Here is an 18,572-nt window from a genome sequence, read left to right as displayed (position 1 = left end):
TTCTATCCTGCTCAAATTCACAGCAGATCTGCCTGCAGGGGAGCTGAGGATGAGGGCAGGGTGGGGCAAGCACAGGAGGAAGAGCAGCAGATTCCCTACCTTACCAGGAATCCCTCACCACAGGAAAGCCCCAAGCCCTGACAGCACCTGGCTGTGTCCTCAGCAGGGCAATGAGCCTCTCCACATGGAAACCCCAGGGGAAATAGCAGGGACAGTGGGGTGCCAGGGCAGGTTTCTCAGGGACTGCATGAGTCAGAGACAAGTGAAACAGTCTGGGATGGCCCTCCCTTTTTCCACCTTAGCCCCCTCCCCAGCCTCCCCATTCTCACAATGATGTGCTTTTGGCTTCCCCCAGCTACAGCATTGCAACTTTTTATTTCAGTCAAGGCTTCAGGAAAAATAACCAACAACCAACCCTCAACCCTGAAGTTGCACAATACACATCTGTCACCTCCATACTCCACCATGGTCCTGCCCCCATACCCAAGGAGCTCCCTCCAACAGGAGTCAGACTTGCTTCCTCAGACATTGCACCAAACAGGACACTCTTCTGAGCCAACAGCCCCATGACAGAGCCTCAGCTTCTCAGGGTAGGAAAGCAAATGCTCGTTGTTTGAAAGGCTGGTGACACATTCTGCATATGCAACCCAGGGCAGGAAACCTCCTCCAGACACTGCTTCAGGGATGGAGATGAAAAGCCAAGCATGTGAAGCCTTTGCCAGGACAGGACAGGACATCTCTAGCCTTAAAAGCTGCCCCAGCCTGGGCAGGGCAGTGCTGCAGAGGAGTCCTCACCCCCTGGCACTGACCAGTCCCGTGCACTAGTCAGCTAAAGACGTGTTACAGTGGTGTGCAAGGAGGCTTGGACAGTCCCACAGGATTCCTGTTTATTTCCTTACTCCACTCTGCAGCCAACTCACCACCAGCAAGGGAAAGGTCGGAAAGCAGGCAGGGCACATCTCTCCCTTGCCCCCAGGCAGAGCCACACTGTGCCCATCACAGGATGTACCAGGCTGCAGCTCCCGCTGCCACGGCCATGCAGGCTGCCAGCAGCAGCTGCACCAGGGGCTGCCTGGCCAGGCCCACAGCAGCGTGGAAGGGGCAGCCGGGGCTTGCCGTGCCTGCAGGACACAGAAAGCACCGTTAGCCCTGCCGCTCCTGTGCCACACGCCCGTGGCAGCTCCCTCGCCGCCACCACCTACCCAGTTTGTCTGCATAGTAAGGGCATTTGCGGATGTCTCCTTTTCCATCATGGACTGGAAAGCCTCCATCTTGAGCTTCTTCTCCCAGCGACCTGCCGATCTTGTCCAGCTCATCAAACACCTGCAAGTGGTCACAGTGAGTACAGGAGGCAGGCAGAGCCAGGCAGCTCTCAACCACACCCCTGCAATCATCTGGGGAACAGGCAAGCACCACTCCTGCTTCCCTGTCCCCAGACACCTTTCCAGGCATCCACTGCAGAGCTGGGGTGACACCCGGCACATGTTGCAGCTCCAGGAAGGCACAGCCCATCCCAAGAGCATTCAGTCAGAGCCAGGAGCAAGGCAGCACCACTGTGCTGCTCACTTCCCAGCCTGCTGTGGGTGGGAGTGTGGGGCAACAGGCTCTCCCCTCCCTGCTGCAGACCCTTGGAGGATCCCAGCTCCTGCACTGGAGGCAGCCCCTCTCGCTGCCATGGCATTCCATAAGGATCCTGACGAAGGAGCCAACCACACCTCACCATGTTTCTGGCCAGTTCAAATCACACTGACCTGCTACAAGCACAAGATTAAAACTTCCATCCAGTAGCTAAATCTGTATTCATCCCCTGGGGAAAAAGGCAGTTCGGTCAGGTTTGATGAGAGGCAAATGCTATGGGAGGCTCCAGACATTTTTGACCATAGGGCAACAAGTCAGACCTGAGACAGGAGATGAACTGTCACCAGGGTGGTGCAGCACACTCAAACTGTTTGAGGCTGTCTTGGCACAAGAGCTCTGCTCTCCTCACTGCTTCACAGCCACACAGCCTGTGGGAATCTTCAAGTCATATTAATTTTGCCTTAATCAAAGTGCTTGGCTGTGGTGCTGGAGCATGGGAGGAATTCCTGCCTGAAGCTAGTGAAAGAGGTAGTTCAACTAGAATCCCAACCCCTCAAGGAGGGGCTGTGGTGGTCTCAGCCCCAGACCACTCACTGGGTGATTGGTGTGACTGAATTAACCTGGGCCAGACCTAAAAGCTGCAGCACCTACACACCAAGGGATTTGTTTAGTACCTGCATGTTAAATCTGAAGGCTTTGTTGGCCTCTTCCACGATCCTTTCCTTGGTGTTCCTGTCCAAGTCCAGAGCATTCATTCTTGCTCTGTAAAGCTGCTTGAACTGCTGTGCGTTGGAAATGTTGTCAAACACGTAGAATTGGATCCCTTCCTCAGTACTGGGCAACTTCAGGGCCCTCTGGGCTACCTTCTTCAGCACCTGGCCACCTGAGAGGTCCCCCATGTAGCGTGTGTAAGCATGAGCCACCAGCAGCTCTGGCTCATGTTGTCCCACGTGATGGATTCTGTCCACATACTGCTGAGTTGCCTCTGAACACTGGATCTTTTCTTTCCAGTCTTCCCCATAAAAATATTTGAGGTCTTTGGCCAAAGCTTCTCTCCGGTGAAGCTCCACGGGGAAATACAGAGGAGCAAAGAGAGGGTTGTCCTTGTTGCGATCCATCTCCTCTTCCAGAGCAGAGTAGGTGAAGTAAAGGGCCACGGTGGCCAGCTATGGACAGAGCACAACTCACGTGAGAAGCTGCTCACTGGATGGGCACAACTCATCTCATGACTACTCCTGCCTACGTGGAACTGGGGTGCAGAGCAGAGTAGGTGAAGTAAAGGGCCACGGTGGCCAGCTATGGACAGAGCACAGCTCACGTGAGACTCGTCTCATGACTACTCCTGCCTATGTGGAACTGGGGTAAACAAGAGCAAACCCCCAGGCCCGGCACAAAACCAGCCTGGAGAGCCTGTAGCAGGCAGGCAATGCATGAAGGAGCCAAGGCTCTGCCCTGCCCACCACCATAGCACCCCCAGGCTGTGGGGCTCTGCCTTGGAGCCTGCATCAGTCACTGGGTGCATCACAGAGATGGGGAGCAGAGCAACACCCACCTTGAAGAGCTCCTTCTTGATGCGGCCCTTCAGGAAGTCCTTGACAAACTGAGTGTTCTCCGCGCGGTCGTGCGATTCCTTCGTCCCCTCCTTCAGCAGCTCCGAAAGGTCCATGGGGCTGCAGGCAAACAGAGCTCCTTCCACCCCACTGCCTCATGCAGCAAGAGTTTGTCCCTGCTGTGTTTGGAGGGATCCCCCACCACCTACCATCCCAGTTTAGAGGATGTGCAAGGTGGGACCCTCAGGCCACCCTGCAGGCTGAGCTGGCACCTGCGGGAGGAAGCAGCCCATGTGCCAACCAGCCTTGCCACTCCAGGAGGGCTGGGGCTTACCAGGGGCTCTGGCCCAGGGTGCTGAAGCAACTGCCAAGGACCTGCTGATCCTTGCACCACGACTTTTGTTTCTCATCCATGTGAGCCCAACAACACTACACAAGGAAGCCTTGAGCATATGGGGAGCATCAGGGCAGGCTAAAGGGCATGGGGGCCTTGGTGGTATCTTCTGCTGGAGAAGAAAAAAGGCTCAGGTAGGTCCCTCAGCTTTCCCAACTTGGATATCAATTGTTAGTGAAGAGATGAGAGCTGAATGGCAAAACAGGGCAAGAATACCCTTAAAAAGTTTATTTCTCCTGCATTACACTGGTTTTTCAAGTTTCCACAAGGTGTCTTGTTTTAAAAAAGACCCAAAACATTAAAATATATGATTTTAGGCTCCAGGCACTGCACCTATCTGGACACAGAATCACAGAATGAACTGGGTTAGTCCAACCTATGACCTAACACCTCCTCAGCACCTAAACCATGGCACTGAGTGCCACATCCAGGCTGCTCTTAAACACATCCAGGGACAGTGACCCCACCACCTCCCTGGGCAGACAATTCCAGTGCCCAATCACTCTTGCAGTGAAGAATTTTTTTCTGTTGTCTGACCTAAACTTCCCCTGGTTCAGCTGAAGGCTGTGTCCTCTCCTCCTGTCAGTGGTTGCCTGAGACCCACATCCCCCTAGCTACAGCCACCCTTCAGGTTCAGCATCAGGACACTGGTACAGAATCAACACACACACAAATCATGTCAAAGTGCACCTCACAGTTTTTATCACTACTTTGCTACAGCTAGCACACTTGTGTTAGCTCTAAGAGAGGCTTTGAACACTCCAGGCCCACTGAGTGTGCCAGCAGAGCCAGCAAACATTAACTTCTCATGAAGCTGAGCCTGTCAAGTCAAAGAAGTCAACCAGCCTGTCTAGATCTTCTAGAAAGCACCCTAGTCAGCCTTCCTGTTTTCCAAGTCTGAAGCCTTGGCTTTCAAAACACTTGTTTGAATTTGTTTTTTAAAGTAACCTCCTAGAAAATGTCCTTGCCTAGACCTGGGTACTCTGCAAAGGCAGGAGCTCATCAGAGCAGAGTTCACCTCTAGAGTCAGTTTTCAAAACAAGAAGCCTGCCCAGCAAGCCATGGAAAACTGGCTCCCCTCGGCCAGGAAGACACAAACACAGCTGCCAAATAGTCAAGAGTGTTTCTGAAATGTGACTTTCATAGTCGAGTGTTTGTTGTCAGCCCTGCCAGATCACTCTTTCCCATCCCTTCCAACCTTACAGTACAGTTTGACTACAAAGATTTCACAGCACATGTATTTGATTGATCACTTCTTGGGGCCCCTCACTTCTTTCAGATGAGGAGGATCACTCCTTTACCTGGAAGATCTCTTGCCTTACCCAAGGCTGTGTCTGTGCCATTGTGTAGGGCAGAACTCACCTGACAGCATCATCTTCTATTTCCTCATAGTGCAAAATGTCTTCCTCTCCCCCCTCCGGGCTCTCCAGGGCTGATGGCATTGTGGTCACTGCTGGGATCAGTCTGAAAAGCAAAATCAGAGAGGGACTTGCAGTGGAAGCTGCCTTAGCAAAGGGATGGGTGTGAAATGCTGAACCAGGAGTTCTCTGAGCAGCCCTACCAGGCAGGGCAGTGAGGAGCAGCCTCTGGCTGTTTCCACCTCACACCAGGCACTCCCAAGGATGCAGATTTGCCTGTTCAGTTCAGCCACTTCAGGTGAACTCAACACTGACACCAGTTCACAAAACATTAAACACAGCAGCCTGCATTCTGCTTCCCCCTCCAGGATGGCTCCTGGCTGAAGATGAGACCTTCATGTTGGGAATCTGCACTGGACTCGTGAGCAGGCTGCTTTCCCCTGGTGCTACCAAGTATTTCCCCCAGTGTCCCACTCTGAGCAGAGTAACTGGAAAGGGAAGCCCCTCTTCTTCACTCAAGAGGAAGAACAAGCTACATGTACAAGTACAAAGCTTCCCTGAAGTAAGCAGTGCTGAATTAGGCCAGCTGAGCTCTGAAGTCAGGCAGCTCACAGGGGAAACAAGAACATTCCCCCTGACAGAATAGAGGAACTTCCAAAGCAGGGGCAGATTTCACTGCTCTGCCTTTCCTGGGCCACTCTCCAAGCAGAGAGAGCTGCAGACAGCTCCTGCTCCCACTCACATCCTCCTCTCCTGCCTGGCAGAATTTACTTCAAATCCCATAAGTAACTGAGTTCCTCCTCCTCATCTGCAAGAGGAAATCAAATCTCCTTGGATGTAAGAGGATGCACAAAGCCTTACCCAGGAGCAGGGACAAGACACACCTGGATTACACTGGCTGAGCACAGAAATCCAGGCAGCTCATTTATAAAATGGAGCTGTAATCAGCTTTGTGCAGAGCAACACCACCACCACCTTTCAGGCAGCCTTGGGAGAGGAGCAAGGAGCCAAGCTGATGCTGGCTCTTCAGAAAACACCCACCAAGGGAGCCATCCTCGTGCTCCCCACTTCAGTTCAGCCCCCATTGCTGGGCTGCATCCATGGATTCACTGCTCAGCCCACAGCTGGGGACTGGGAGAGCCAACAAGCAGCTGGTTAGCACAGGGCCAGCACTGGCACAGCAGCTCACACGAGCACACCAGTTAGAAATTAATTGCTCTCCAGCTCCTCACCCCAGAGTTTCTCAGCCTGATTCACAGCCTGTTCAGTGCTCTTCACACTCCAAGCAGGAGCCAGGGCTGAGCCCCATCCTCAGGCACAGCCTGGTCTGGGGGACTCACCACCAGTGAAGGTTTCCCCTGTGATCACAGAATCTTTATGTTTCCTGGGACAGAGCCTTCCCCAGAGGAAGACTGACCAAGTCCATTGTTTTGTGATGCCAGGAGCCCAGGGCTGGGACAGAAGTCATTCAGGTCACATGGGGTGGCAGCCCCTCTCCCTTGACATGGCACCATGCAGCCTCCCCAGCCCAGGATAGAGGTCAGGCCAGAATCCAGCTTCAGGTGCTGTGCTATGTGATCACTCACTAGGTAGCCCAACTCAGGGATCCACCTTCACTCCTCACAGCTTCAGAGTGGGGAAATGACCAGTGTGGGGAAGGGAAGCCAAAGCACAAAGGCAAATGAGCCAGCTGAGCTCAGCCAGGAGCCTGTCATGGGCACAGGAGGAACAGCACACTTGCCACCTGCCAATGGCACCAGCTCTGTGACACCCTGCCTGCTCTGCTCATGGCAGCCCAGGACCTTCTCAGGAGATGCAGATTCCAAAATGAAACTAGACAAATTAGTTCCAATTTATCTTATACTCCCAGAAAGCCAGAGTCCTGGAGGTGAGGTGTGCTGTCTCCACATGGCTGAAACAGCCACTGGTACAAAGCAGCTGGTGAGAGCAGAGCACTTGAGCCACACTCATCCCTTGGGAGAGGCCTGAAGGCTGACACCAAATCCAGCCCAAAGGAACACACCAGGTCAGACCTCAAAATCAGTGCTTAACAGCAGCAGTGGCTCAAGGTTCCCCATGGCCAAAGGTGGCCCTGAGATCATCTCCCCTGCTCACTCACCAGAGCCTCCACTGCCACAGGCTGAGCACGCTCGTGCTCACACAGGGAACCCAGCGGGGCCCCAGAAGCCTCCACCCAACCCTGTCAGTGGTGCTGTGAAGCCCAGCTGATGGGAATGGTGAATGACTGTCCCAGGAGCACAGTCTGCTGCTGGGAGCAGGGGTTACCATGCAAAAAGTCACTGAAGGCCTTTGGCATGTTCTCATACTTGTGTTTCCCCTGGCCTGTTTGCAGGGCCCAGCCTGACAAGTTCTTCTCTGTGGCACTGGTAACACCAGTCTCTGTAGCCCCAGGTGAGGGCAGAACTCTGCAGGAAAATGTGGAAGCTGAGATTTTCCCAATATAGTCTCTAGCACAGACACATCCCCAACAAGACAAGTCAGCACAAAGCCCATCCTCCCCTGTGCTGGGTCACTGCAGAACTGGGAGGAAAGGCAGGCAGAGCCACTGTGTCTCACATCACCACACACCATTGCTTTTACCCAAAAACTGGCAACTGCAAGCCCCAGTTTGTGGTCACAGCCCTGGTTTCTCTGCTCCTCTGAAAGGGGGCACGCCCCACACGCCAAGGAGGAGGCTCAGGCAGTGCCACCTCCTCTGCAGAGGCTGGAATGCCATTTCATTTGCTGCAGGGAGCTCTGCTCATCCAGGAGCTGGCTGATGTTCAGGGTACCTCCCAGTGCCCAGACACAGCCTGTCTGGGAGCAATCCAACCTGGGATAGCAGGGCTGGAGAGTGGGGAGGAGGTTTGGTACAGGACACCTCAGCATTCCAAACATTTCTTTCCCAATGACAGTGTTCAAACTCCCTAAGAAAACACCTCCACCTTATCTAGATGAGTACAGTTTGTCCCTACACACATCTCTTCACCAAGTTGAACGCCCCAGATGCACAGCTGCTCTTCTCAAGGTAGGAAGACATTTAATCCAAGCCTTTTGAAGGAAGAAGACACTGCTGCTGCAGGGAAGGAGCACTGGAAGCCCTAGATTTGATTGGGCGTTCTGGGAGAAGTTTGGTAACTCACAGGAAGTACAGAGTTCATATCTGCTGTTTAACTTGCATGCAACTTCAAGGCATTTCCCCACACACGGAGCTCAGAGTGTGGCTGGACCTGCCATCACTGCAGCAGAAACAAACCCCAGAACTCCAGGCCTGGAGGCTTGAAGAATCATCCCAGAGGTTACCTGGCAATCCCAGCAGGAGATTCTCATCTCCACCTCCTTCTGGTGAGGGATTGGCACTGGCTGCTGCTGGAAATGGAACCTCGGACTAAATTACCATATTACCTGATCCCAGGTAAGTTGAAGATTTCACCTGGACACAGCCTAAATTTAGGCAGTAATTCAAGTCCCAGACACTTCTAGCAGTGCCCACACAAACACTACTTCTGTCTTCTAGAGCTGCAGCCCAGCACCTCAACAAACTGAGCAAAGGAAGCTCCTGGTGACCTCAAAGACCTTGTCCAGTGCTGCCCTGTGGTGGTGGCACTCGTGTCAGCCCAGCAACAACCTATTTTCTCACCCTAGCTATGAGGACAAGGGGTAAGTCAGGGCTGGATCTGGGCTGAGAAAGAAAACATTGTATCAGACACAGAGTGATACCAAACAGCCTTTGTTCAGCGGAGAGCCAGTGCCTGCCCTGGCGGTCACGTCGGCTGTGCCTGGGACGCCAAGCAGGGTCAGTGACAGGCACCTGGGGCTGCTGCGTGCAATGCAGTGCTGTGTGGAGGGGCCGAGGCTTCAACAGGACGATGGCCAGTAATGGAAAAGGTGGAATAACAAGCGGCCTTCGTTCTCCAAGTGCTTCTCTGAGCCCTGCGCGGCCAAGGAAAGCCGAGCGGCCCCATCGCCACCGGCAGCACCAGCGCAGGGCCGCGGCCCCCGAAGCCGCAGGCGTCGCTCACGAGCAGCCGTGCAGAGTCACGGCGGGGCTCCGAGGAGCAGGGCTGCCACACGCCGCCGGGCAGGCGCTCGCTCCCGGGGCCACACGGCAGCACCGGGGAGGGCTGCGAGCGGCCGGCCCCGCCCGGGCACACGGCTGGCGGCGGCAGCTGTGGGCCCGAGCAGCTCGGCCCGACCCGCGCCTGGGCGGTCACGTCGGCCGCGACGGTCCCGGGCCCCGGGGGGCTGCGGCGCGCAAACACGGCTCTGAGGCGGTCCGGGAGGGCTTCCCGGCCCACCGGCAGCGGGCAGAGCCCCGCCGTGTGAGCCGCAAGGGAGGGGGACGGCCCGCGGGCCCGGCCGCGTTGCCATGGGGACGCGCCGCGCACTCACCGCTGCTGCCGCCGCCCTCGGCCCCCGGCGAGAGACAAAGGCCCGGCGCGGCCGGCCCGGCTTTATTGCCGCGGGGGCACCGCGCGGCCAATCGGGAGCCGCGCACGGCACGCGCCGGCGATTGGCGAAGGCGGCCGAGGCGCCGCGCGAGGATCGCCCCCCTCCTCTCCGGAGGCGGTCGGGGCGCGAGACTGCGCACGCGCAGAAGCGGTGATGGATGGGGTGGGCGGTGAGCCACGTGCTGTCCCTGACCCCGCCCCTCCGCTCACCTGGCCGGCCCCGCCCAAGGGCCCGCCCCCGGAGGGCGGCCGGAGTGCAAAAACACGCATGCGCAAGCGACGCCGCGCCCTGGCGGCCGGAAGGGGCGGCCGAGGAGGAAACATGGCGGCGGTGCTGTGACACCGGTGGCTTTATTGGCGGCTGCGGCACCCAGCGAGGCTGCCGCCCCACAGCCCCTGCAGGACCGCGGGCACATATGGACAGCCAGCGCTCGGGGCCGAGGGCACCAGGCCTTGGGCTCCAGCCCGTGGGCTGAGGGAGGGAGCTCAGCGCCTCTGAACACGGATCAGGAGCTTTTGTTGACCGAGCGTTGCAGGCTCTGAGATGGTCCGTGTGCTTCAGTCTGTTAATTGTCCACATGTAGGCACAGAGTCATTTACCTTCCTGTGAAATACACGAAGCACATTCCAGCCTTTTCAAAGCACGTCCTTTCTCTCCCAAGAGCACCAACTGCCCCTGCTGTGTCCACGCTGCTCTCCGGACCTCCAGCTCCTCGCACCGGCTCTCCCCTGTTTGCACCTCTCTCCTTCAGGACTCGTTCTCACCAAAGAAAGAGCCTTCCCGCTCCGTGAGCAGGGCAGCCAATGGAGCGAACGGAGACACGGGGACCGCGGGGATCGGAGCCCGGGGCTGCCCGGCCCCGTGGACGCGCCGGTGCCGCAGGAGCGCGGAGCTGACGGCGAAGGGCCGCTCGCCGCTGTGGGTGCGGCGGTGCTGGCTGAGGTGCGCGCTCTGCCTGAAGCTGTCCCCGCAGTCGGTGCAGGCGTACGGCCGCTCCCCGCTGTGCACCCGCCGGTGCCGCAGCAGGGCCGACCTCCACAGGAAGCTCTTCCCGCACTCCGTGCACTCGAAGGGGCGCTCCCCGGTGTGGAAGCGGCGGTGCTGGATGAGGTGGGAGCTCACCGTGAAGCTCTTCCCGCACTCGGAGCACCCGAAGGGGCGCTCGCCCGTGTGGAAGCGGCGGTGCTGGATGAGGGCCGAACTCACGGTGAAGCTCTTCCCGCACTCGGAGCACTCGTACGGCTTCTCCCCGGTGTGCACCCGCCGGTGCTTCGTGAGCTCGGAGCTCTGCCTGAAGCTCTTCCCGCACTCGGCGCAGCCGTAGGGCTTCTCCCCGGTGTGGACGCGCCGGTGCCGCGCCAGGGCCGAGCTGACGCTGAAGCTGCTGCGGCACGCGTAGGGCCTCTCCCCGGTGTGCGCTCGCCGGTGCTGCACCAGCTGGGAGTTCCCGCAGAACCTCTTCCCGCACTCGGCACACTCGAAGGGCTTCTCCCCGGTGTGGGTCACCTGGTGGCGGAGCAGCTTGGAGCTGACGCTGAAGCTCTTCCCGCACTCGGAGCACTCGTAGGGCCTCCCCCGTGTGCGTCCTCCGGTGCTGGGTGAGATGGGAGCGCTGCCGGAAACGCTCCCCACACGCGGTGCAGCAGAAGGGTTTCTCTCCAGTGTGGATTCTCCGGTGCTGGACGAGGTTGGAACTCACACGGAAGCTCTTCCCGCAGTCCCCACATACCATCAGCCTCCCCACAGAGGGATTTCTCTGCTGGATAACATCTGGCAGCTTCCTGAAACTTTTCCCACACAGCATCACTCGTCTTTGCCTTTCCTTCAGAGGTCTCTGAACCCTTCCTGACCTCTGTGGGATGACTGGGTCCTCTGCAGGACTCTGGGAATTGTTCTCCTTGGAAAGTCCTGAGAATGAAACCTCCAGCTCTGCTGGCCCAGGGATGCCTTGGTGGGGATTCTTCTCTTTTTTGCTCACAATCCCATCTTCAGTTGCAATAAAATGAGAATCTAGATAGAAGTCACAGACAGGAAACTTTAAACAGGGAAAATCAAAAGGGATCAAATTCTAAAGATTCACCAGATTGACTCTTACTGAAAGTTCTGATATTTCCCTTCAAACTACACAGTGGATTTCTCAGTATGTTCACAGGAACAAACCCTGGGAACAGCCCTGTGTGCTCTGACAGAACCTGAATCCACTGAAATTAAGGGATTATTAGAGGTAAAAGTTTAGTGCTTGAACAGGAAAGATGGCTGCTCTTCTAGGGTATCTGAAGAGTTATTAAAAGCTGAACTGAGAGTCATGGAAGTGCCACAAAGAGCTGTCCTACTCAGCAGAACAAATGCAGTATCCCTGATCTGCTGCTGCAGGTGCTGCAGAGAGAGGCACTCCCAAAGGAGGCCCTAAGGGATGAAATCAGACACAACAAACGTGGCTTACGCCTGTCCTGGAGGCAGAAGAAAGGCAACTCTGTGCTCCCATGGATGCATGGGAGAGCACACAGAACTGGGATAACAAAGTGCTGTCTTGGAGCAGGACAGGCACTGCAGAACTGAAGAGTCCAGAATTACAGCCCAGATGATCTAAGATCACATCTGATCTTCCTCCTTCTGGGCAGTGTAAGAAAACACCACAATGGGATTTCACAGTGCACTCCTGAGATGCCTTCTACAGCAGCCTGGTGTGACATTGACACTTGATATAGCTTTCCTGAAAATTGTGCCATGAGAGCAACAGAAACTGGAACTGCAGACACACCATGTCTGCAGCTACTCCATCCAGGTGGGATCTGGAGGAAAAGAGAAGAGGGACATCCAAAGACAGGATAAGGACATTTCTGGCAGCCCAGCCTGAAGCCCTTGCTCTGTGGGTCAGACGGTGGAGCTTGGGAAGTTGCTCTGTTGCTGTTGTCTGTAAAGGGTTTGATCAAAATCATGATGACAGGACCTCACTGGAAGTGTTTTAAGTGAAAGGAGAAGAAGTTCACAATGCTCAGGAATTCACACTGGAAGTATAAGGCTGAACTGGCAAAAAATTAATAAGCAAGCAAGCAAGGAAGAGTGTGGTTCTTCTTCAGCCCATGCCATTTGGGTTGATCTCAAGCCTCTGATGTGCCCAAGACTGCCAGTGCTCAGATCTGAGTCAAGCTCCAGATAAGTAAAAGTGCAGACATTGGGAAAAAACCTAAGTTTCACCTTAAAGGTACCCTTGGATCTCTTTCTCAAGAGAATCCACTTGGAGTTCTTCAGAGATGTCACCAATTTTAGCAGAAGGAAGATCTGGAGTCCAAAGGCATTCTCAAAGACATTCATATCCTTCACCAAAACTGGCAAGGAAACTCAGCTGCCGTGGGATGAATGACCTTCATGAGGTGGGAAGGAAGGCAAAGGGGAGGTGTTTATGATTCTGCTATTCAGACACAAAGGCTGACTGTGAACTGTGTCAGAGCCTGATGATGCTGACCAACCAGGTGACAGGGGAATGACAGAGGACATTCACTGCAGGTAAACAAAGAAGTGCAGAGGGGAACAGCCTCTATACCAGCAGCTGCTATAGAGGGCTCCTCTATGGATGGGCCTAGGATGTTCTTTATATCATTCTGGAATAGCCCCTTGGAGCAGATGGATGAAAACTGCAGCTCCCAGGCAGACAAAAGAGCTCATCAAATGTTAATGACCGTCAGGGAAAAACAGAGAATAAAGAGAATGTAATTGTGCCCTTGCAGCTCAAACCCCACAACCTGACTGTGTGCAAGGGCAGGGATGGATCCTCCATTTCAGAGAAATTCCAATAGAGCTGAGGGAGATACAGAGCATGACATGAATAATAAAAGGCACAGAACAGCTTCTGCATTGGAGAAAAAGGGTGCAGCTGATAGGGGTATTGCAGAGGACTATGAAACCACAAGGGGTGGGTGGGGATCCCTCCTGCACTATCTGCTCTGAATTAAGAACAACTGACATGAAGTGAGCTATTAGAAGGCAGCTTCAAAGTAAACTAAAGAAAGCAGCAACTCAAAAAGCAGCTGAATATGCTGTGGAACTACTGGCTGCATGCTGTCATGGATGCTAAAACATGCACAACTTCAGACAGCAAGAAAATACAGAGAGAGCTGTGAGATACTGAGACATTGCATGTCTGCTTCAGTAGTTTCTGGAGTCACAGAGTGCCAGGGCCTGGGAGAGCACCCAGGAACACACCAGTGCCTGTGCCTTCTGTGGGACCCAGCACTGGCTGCTGCTAGGGACCACTGGGAGGACGGTGGGCCATGCTGGTATCACCAATCCTATGCATTCTGTAGGGTCTGGGAATCCTGGAGCAGTTTTACTCACCAGCAGGTTCACAGATGGGCTGGGTTAATGGTCAGACTCCACGATCTTCGTGAGCTTTTCCCAACCTCAGTGACTGTATGACTGTACCATCCCCTTACCTGCGCAAGTGCTGCTCAGCACTGTCTCGGGCTTCCCTCGGTAGGTGCGGAGGTGGGAGAACCACAGTTCCTCCTTCTGATCCATGTGGGAGATCATTTCCAGCTCCTTTCAGGGGACCTGCACCGGGGGGAAGGCCCGGGGCGGGGCAGACGGGCCGGGATTTACCCGACCGAGCAGGGGGTGCCTCTGCGGGGGTGCACCAGAGCCCCTGGGCCGCGGGGCCGGGAGGGAACGCGGGGGGCGCCCAGGTGAGGGGCGCGGCGGCGGCGGGGCCTGCCGGGGGCCCAGCCTCACCGGGGGTCCTGCCCCAACCCTGTGGTGTCCCCGGTCGCAGCCCCACCGGGGGTCCCGGTCCCGCCGTGTCCCCGTCCCGCTCCCTCACCCGCGCTCGGCTCCGCTCGGCGGCTCCGCAGCGGCTGAGGCGCGGTCACGTGACGGCCAACGGTGTGCCATGGCGGCCCCGCGGGCGGTCCGGGATGGCGGCGGCGGGGCTGAGGCGGTGGTGGCGGCCTCGGCCCCCTGAGGGCTCGGGGCCCGTCACCTGCTGCCCGCTCCGTCCCCAGCCTTTCTCCCCCGAGCCGCCACGGCCGTCGGGGGTTTTCCCTAAGAGACCTTAGCCGGGCTTCAGGCGGAAGGCAATGCCCGCCCCGGGGGAGCACGGAGCCTTCGCTGCAGAGGCTCAAAGAACCAGACGCGATGGCAGCCAGCCATTTCTGAGGGAAGAACATTTCCAGAGGACACCAGAGCAGAACTCTGGAGATCTGTATCTGGGCTCCATGTCCTTCCAGGACAGGGGTGCCCAACCTGGGCACTGTCAGGGGCTGGAGCCACCCAGGTCTCCAAAGTGTTGTGAAGGGAGCAGTGGGATTGTGCTGATCTTGGGCATGAATCTGAATTCTTAGCAGTCACACATGGTTTGGGTTGGAAGGGCCCTTAAAACCCATCCCATTTGACCCCGTGTGATGGGCAGGAACACTTTCCACTATCCCAGGTTGCTCCAAACCCCATCCAACCTGGCCTTGACTTTTGCAGGGATTTGGAGTCCTCATCTTCCTTGGGTAATCACAGGGATAGTTCTGCCAAAGGCTACATCACCTCCCCAGGCACTTTGTGTTCCATTAGACATCTGACATAAAATTCCTCCAGAAGAAATTTTATACTGGAAGGGTATGGAAAGCCAACCAGCACATTTGAAACGTGCTTTCTGAGCAGCTCCAAGTCCTCTTGAAGAACTGCAGGAAGGATTGCTCTCAGATTTATCCCTTCCATATCTAAACGCTGGCACTGTAAGTGTGGATCTGTTGGCCCGGTACAGGGGAAAGGCACTGCAGCCACTGCTCTGGGCTTTACAGCATTCTCATATTTCTTTAGTTCAGCTGGGCCCTCCAAGGGTCTTGACCACAGTGAGGGATGGCAGCCACTGATGAAATGCTGTCAAACAGGGTGATGGTGCTCACAGAGCTGTGCCTGTGTGAGGAAACAGCTCTTTTCTCACATGCAGAATTATTTCATAGGCATCTGCAGCACAGCCTTTCAGAATAAACAGGCTGGTTTTTCTCAGGCAGGAAATGTGACAATGCACAAACTATTATGGAGTATCCCAAATCAATCCCACTGCTCACTGGATTATCACAGCAAAATTAGAAGTCCACATGGTGCTCATATAAGACAAAAACTTTGTGCAATGACAATAATATTTCTTTAATTAAAAAAAAACACCCAACAAATAATTTAGTTGATTCTTTTTGGCAGCATTGAAAGTCTTAAAACCAATGGGCATATAAAACTAGTTTTGGTAACTTTGGAAATAAAGAATTATGACAGTGCATCTTCCAAGATAAGGGGGCATGCTTTAGGAATGTAAAACCCAGGGAAATATCTCCAAATTGAATTGTTTGGCAATGCATTAGCACTGGCAGATGGCAACAGCAGTGTTAACTCAGGCAGGCCCACTTTGCTCAGGGATTAATGAAGCAGGAGAATGAGACAGGATTCAGATAATTTGCAGTGTATTTGAGGCACGTCCTTGTAGTCTTGAAGGCCTCAAAAGATTTTAAATCCTTTTCTCATAATCTAAGAAAACTTTTAGAATTACATTTTGTCAACTTCAGCAATAAGGAGGCATCAAGGCAAGCATCTACAAAGGAGTCAGTTCCAAACCCTGACAGCAAAGATGTGGCATTAAAATTCAACTTTTTTTTTCCCACCGAAAACACTAGTAAAGTGTTTTAAAACATGATGTGATTTGAATGATTATAATTTATATCCACTGAATGGGGATGCTGCCTCCAGTGAAGGCAAAGATGTAATAATCAATCACAAAATCTTTGATTGTTGATATAAGTCCTACCTAAAAGCAGAACAAAAATACTAGGAAGGGATATTTATATTCCCATGTTAAGACTGGTTATTAAGACTGAAGCTTTTCCACTTGTGAGGTGTGTACTTGAGAGAAATACAGGTACACTGAGGGAACAGCATCAATTGGAAGGCCCTGTCCTTCTCAAAATAGTCATTGCTTGCAGCCCTTGGTGAGGAAGGTGGGAGAGGAAAAGTTTCCCTTCCCCAGCATCCCAACCATCCGAGGTCAGCTGGCCTGGAGCCGCAGACCCTCCAGACTTGTGCCAGTGGAGGTTTAGACGGGACCCTAGAAAGAATTTCTACCCAGAAAGAGTGATTAGATATTGGAATGGGCTGCCCAGGTGGGTGGGAGATTAACTGTGGGAGGTGTTCAAGCAAAGCCTGGATGAGCCACTGAAAGCTCTGGTCTGGTTGCCATGGGGGAGCTGGGTCCCAGGTTGGACTCAGGGCTCTTCCACCCCAACTGATTCCGTATTCATCACAGCCCTTAGGGACAGCGCGGTGGCTGATGAGTGTCCCCAGCCCGTCGCCGTGCCCAGAGCCCAGGCAGAAGTGGGCTGGGAAGGACGGGCAGAGCCTGTTGAGGGCGGCAGCTCGGCCTTCAGAGCACCATGGGCAGCCAGGGGCTCTCCCGGCTGCTGCAGCTCTCGGTGCTGCTGCTCTTGGTGCAGCCCCTGGAGCCTTCCAGCCCCGCTGCCGGGACACGGGACCTGGGAAGCGCTTCCCGAGCTCCTGCAAGAGCAGGACGTGGCGCCAGTGAGGGACACTGCTGGTCCTGGAGGCGCTGCCGTGGATGTGCCAGCCCTGGCCCTGCTTCGCAAGGGCCTTCACCTGGGCTGGCTCCCGGGCAAAGGGCTCGGGAGCCGCTGGGGAGAGGTGAGGGAGGGCCTGGGGCAGCCGGGCCGGGGGCCGCCAAGGCCTCGGGCCAGGAGGGTGCGGGACAGGGCTGAGAGCCCCCGGGGCAGCAGAGCTGGGGGGCCGAGGGTGCTGGGCTGCGGGGCAGCCCCTCGGCCGAGGCGCGGAGGCAGAGCGGGGCTGAGCCCGGGCCCGGGCAGGAACGGGGCCCGGCTGAGCCCCAGGGAGCCCCTGTAGAGAGAAGTGTAGAGAGTATTGTTCAGGCATGGCTTGCTGAGAAAGGGCATAGTCAAACTAAGCTGGAAGAGATATAGGCAAGAGGTAGCCTGAAGGTCAGGGTGTCCTTGAGAATGAGGAACATGCTAAGGGATGTGATAAATAGAGGGTTAAAGATAGACTGAAAGCCTGCTAGAAACCGCAAAAATGCAGAAGCATACAGTTGTGTAATACCAATGATGCTAAAACGATGTAACCAAGCGGGAGAAGAGCCAGAGCCCTCGGCCCCTGCCCGGCCGTGCTGAGGAGCTGCTGCCAGGAGCTGCTGCCGCAGAGCCGGGCCCTGAGGAGGCGCCGCCGCTCCCGGCAGAGGCCGGTGCCCGCAGGGAAGAGGCGAAGGCAGCCTGGCCCTCAGGAGAGGAGGAGACTCCGCTTCTCGCCTCTCCTCTGACTCTGCAGCCCAGCTCAGCTCTGGGCTTGCTGGACATGGCAGGGAATGTATGATCAGTGCTGAGCCCGGGCACTGGGATATTCCTGCCCATAGGTGTTAGGAACCCCTAACTTTGCTGTTAGTCATAGATTTCCTCAGAATCTTCCCAGCCTCAAGTCTGTAGAAACTTTCAGGTTTGAAAAGAATTGATGGCTTTAGGCATAGGTTTTCCCATAAGGTTTTCTCCCCAGTAGCTGAACCTCTTAACAATATTAAGGTTCATTGAAGTTCATGTCTTCTGTACATTGCTGTGTTATTGTACTGTTAACCTATGAGTGCAGGGACTTCAGTTGATGGTTTTGCAGATAGGCTGCAGACCAGCAGTAAAGTTAAGCCTGTGTCACAGCAGGGTTTAGAGAGTATTGAGGGCAGCTGGAAGTCACACCATGGGCAATATTGTCTTGCCTCCATCTTCCAAAGAAGCTTTTCTTTGATTCCTGTCTGCACTGGGCCAGGGGGCCCCCAAAAGCCCGGGAGGTGTCTGGGTGGCCTCAGAAGGCTCTTGCAGGCCCCTGGGACAGCAGGGAAGGGGCAGGAGCATCCCTGGGGGGCTGCCAGAGACAGCCAGAGGGGCCATCCCTGGGGCCCAGGCAAGGGCTGCTGCCTTCAGCAGCCAGATGCATGCGGGGGCTGCCTGGGTGTCTGGCAAGGCCTGGGGGGAGCCCTGGGGCAGCCCAGAAACAGAGCAGAACCTGTGGGCTGGTCCAGGGCCAAGGTGGGACCCCAGCTCACCCAAGAGCCTGGGACAAGGCGCCTGTCCCTGGCCATGGCTCACACAGGCTCTCTCAGGGTGGCTTCAGAAGCGGCTGGTGGCCGGGCCCAGGCAGGGCTGGGCACTGGGGCTGCAGCCAGCGCGTGTCTGGCACTGCTGGTGTCCCTGGGGT

At 55.4% G+C, this 18,572-nt stretch overlaps 1 protein-coding gene across 3 annotated transcripts; it reads right to left on the bottom strand.

Moving 5' to 3' along the window:
- Positions 1-356: 356 nt before the first annotated feature.
- Positions 357-14,509, bottom strand: HMOX2 (heme oxygenase 2). Of its 3 annotated transcripts, XM_041401458.1 has the most exons (7): positions 14,149-14,509; positions 13,766-13,883; positions 4,885-4,986; positions 3,131-3,248; positions 2,253-2,744; positions 1,203-1,323; positions 357-1,121 (listed from the first exon to the last, which is right to left on the bottom strand). In XM_041401458.1, exons 1-7 carry the CDS (start codon positions 14,492-14,494, stop codon positions 997-999), a joined length of 1,422 nt encoding a protein of 473 aa, XP_041257392.1. In that variant the 5' UTR covers positions 14,495-14,509; the 3' UTR covers positions 357-996. The 3 variants fall into 3 exon arrangements, with proteins under 3 accessions (XP_041257392.1, XP_041257393.1, XP_041257394.1); XM_041401459.1 differs by lacking the exons at positions 13,766-13,883; positions 14,149-14,509 and adding an exon at positions 9,932-9,972; XM_041401460.1 differs by lacking the exons at positions 13,766-13,883; positions 14,149-14,509 and adding an exon at positions 9,273-9,507.
- Between the last annotated feature and the right edge of the window lie 4,063 nt (positions 14,510-18,572).

Source organism: Onychostruthus taczanowskii, unplaced genomic scaffold, assembly GCF_017590055.1.
Source record: "Onychostruthus taczanowskii isolate IOZ18803 unplaced genomic scaffold, ASM1759005v1 scaffold19, whole genome shotgun sequence".
Lineage (NCBI taxonomy): Eukaryota > Metazoa > Chordata > Aves > Passeriformes > Passeridae > Onychostruthus > Onychostruthus taczanowskii.
This window is presented reverse-complemented; position numbering and strand designations above follow the sequence as displayed.

Coding starts and splice junctions, on each gene's coding strand:
- HMOX2 (XM_041401458.1), bottom strand. CDS start 14,494: ATGTTCTTCCCTCAGAAATGGCTGGCTGCCATCGCGTCTGGTTCTTTG. Junction 13,884..14,148: donor CCGAGCGGAGCCGAGCGCGG/GTGAGGGAGCGG, acceptor CCCCCGGTGCAG/GTCCCCTGAAAGGAGCTGGA. Junction 4,987..13,765: donor GCTGAGCAGCACTTGCGCAG/GTAAGGGGATGG, acceptor TTTGCTTTTCAG/ACTGATCCCAGCAGTGACCA.